At 37.2% G+C, this 1,953-nt stretch overlaps 1 protein-coding gene across 1 annotated transcript; it reads right to left on the reverse strand.

Annotated features, from left to right (window-relative positions):
* Positions 1 to 1,043: 1,043 nt before the first annotated feature.
* LOC139191825 (uncharacterized) lies at positions 1,044 to 1,595 on the reverse strand. The gene has a single exon (XM_070812849.1). It carries the CDS (start codon positions 1,593 to 1,595, stop codon positions 1,044 to 1,046), a length of 552 nt encoding a protein of 183 aa, XP_070668950.1.
* Between the last annotated feature and the right edge of the window lie 358 nt (positions 1,596 to 1,953).

Below are 1,953 nucleotides of genomic sequence, written 5' to 3' on the forward strand. Positions count from 1 at the left end.
GCAACTATGACATATGCGGTCAAATAGTTAGTATACCTTGATGTACTTAATAGCTCAAAGGCAAAGCGTTGCAAAGAGTAATATTGTAAATGCATTGCCGAATCAACATCCGCAGCATACCAAAAGCTGCCCAACAGAAAATAAAACAAAATTATGATAAAAAAAAATTCCCAGTTAACATCAGCATAGATAACAAAAACGATAAAAGCTCTAAAAGATTTCAATCAAAAGTTTAAGACTTTAACTCACAGGAAGCTCTGTGAGTTAATTCGCTGGGCAAAAAAAATGTCCATCATTGCATTCTCATACAAAAGATTTCTTTAAATACTGATTTCATGCAATCCAACAGCTAAATGCTAAACTCAGAAAAAAATTCTTTAACCCAGATTTTTTAAATTAAAATTATAAAAATTTGAACAAAAAGAGAACCCAAAAACCAAATCCGAAACAAATATGTCAGAGAACTCACCAAGAAACACGAGCTTTCATGGGTTTGAAATTTCTTCAAATCAGAATGGCAGCCAAGCTTTTCTGGGTATAAAATTTCTTCGAATCAAAACGGGACTCAACTTGGATTTTCCCAAGAATTCACCAAATCAAACGACAAAAAATTAAGTGCAACAAACAGAGTGCAAAATTTGTTGAAAGCAACAGATCCAACATTCATACAAAGGAAATTTGATCATGAATTGAAAAAAAAAGGTGAGAGAGAGAGAGAGAGAGTGATATGTACCAATTCTCAGAGTCCTAACTCAACCTGCAAGTAGCAGCAACAATGGAGAATGGGAGGGAGGAGTAGCTAGAGAGAAAGAGAGAGAGAGAGAGAGAGAGAGAGAGAGAGAGAGAGAGAGAAGTAGCAGCAACAATGGAGAATGGGAGGGAGGAGAAGCTAGAGAGAAAGAGAGAGAGAGAGAGAGATGTTTTTGTAAAATCTTTCTTTATAAAATTGACTGTTGTTCGATTACATCCACAATTGGCTACATATAGGTTCTCCAAATATTCTTTGCCAGTTGGCAAAACAAACTACATAACTAATTACTCACTTAAAATTCCCATGAGGATTCATCTTCATTCTTGCCCTTCCACTGCAAAAGCAATTGAACTCCTGCTGCATATTTCTTCATATAAATCCTCCTTTGCAAAAATGCTTTCGGTTCTTGAGCTTGGAGACCATCATCAGTGACCAATGGTAGTAATGGGACTAGACTTACATCAGCACCAATGTGTTTCTTCAAACAACTAACATGAAACACTGAGTGAATATTCGAACCTTCTGGTAACTTCAGTTTATAAGCAACACTGCCAATTTTTTCCAAAACTTCGAAAGGGCCATAGAACTTTGGGTGAAGTTTGTGGTAAGCATGAGTAGCTAAGGGCTGCAACTGATATGGGATGAGTTTTAGATTGACTAAATCTCCAACTTTAAAGGTTCTCTCACACTTGTGCTTAGCAGCTTGCACTTTCATGCGATTCTGAGCTACAACTAAGTTGGTCTTGAACATATATATCATTTTATCCCTGGCCAACAGTCCTTGTTCAATGCTGTCTAACTTAGCAGTTCCCAATTCATCGGAAGCAATGTATTGTAACTCCATTCAGCCCATATGAGCCATTGCAACCATTTCCTGGGTTGACAACTTGTAAAACACCTAAGGTAGGTTTCTACACATCTGTTAACTACTTGAGTTTGGCCATCACTTTGAGGGTGATAACCAGAGCTCATGCATAACTTAGAACCTTGCATTTTGAAAAACTCTTTCCAAAAAGCACTCAGGAAAATGGTGTCTCTATCACTTACTATGGTCATATGCATACCATGTAATTTAAACACATGTTCAACGAATTCCTGTGCAACTATGCTAGCAGTGTAAGGATGACCCAAGGGTATGAAGTGGGCATATTTAGAAAGCCTATCCACAATCACTAGTATCACAAATTTACCCTTGCAACATG

Source organism: Malus domestica, chromosome 15 (genome assembly GCF_042453785.1).
Source record: "Malus domestica chromosome 15, GDT2T_hap1".
In the NCBI taxonomy this organism is placed as follows: Eukaryota; Viridiplantae; Streptophyta; class Magnoliopsida; order Rosales; family Rosaceae; genus Malus; species Malus domestica.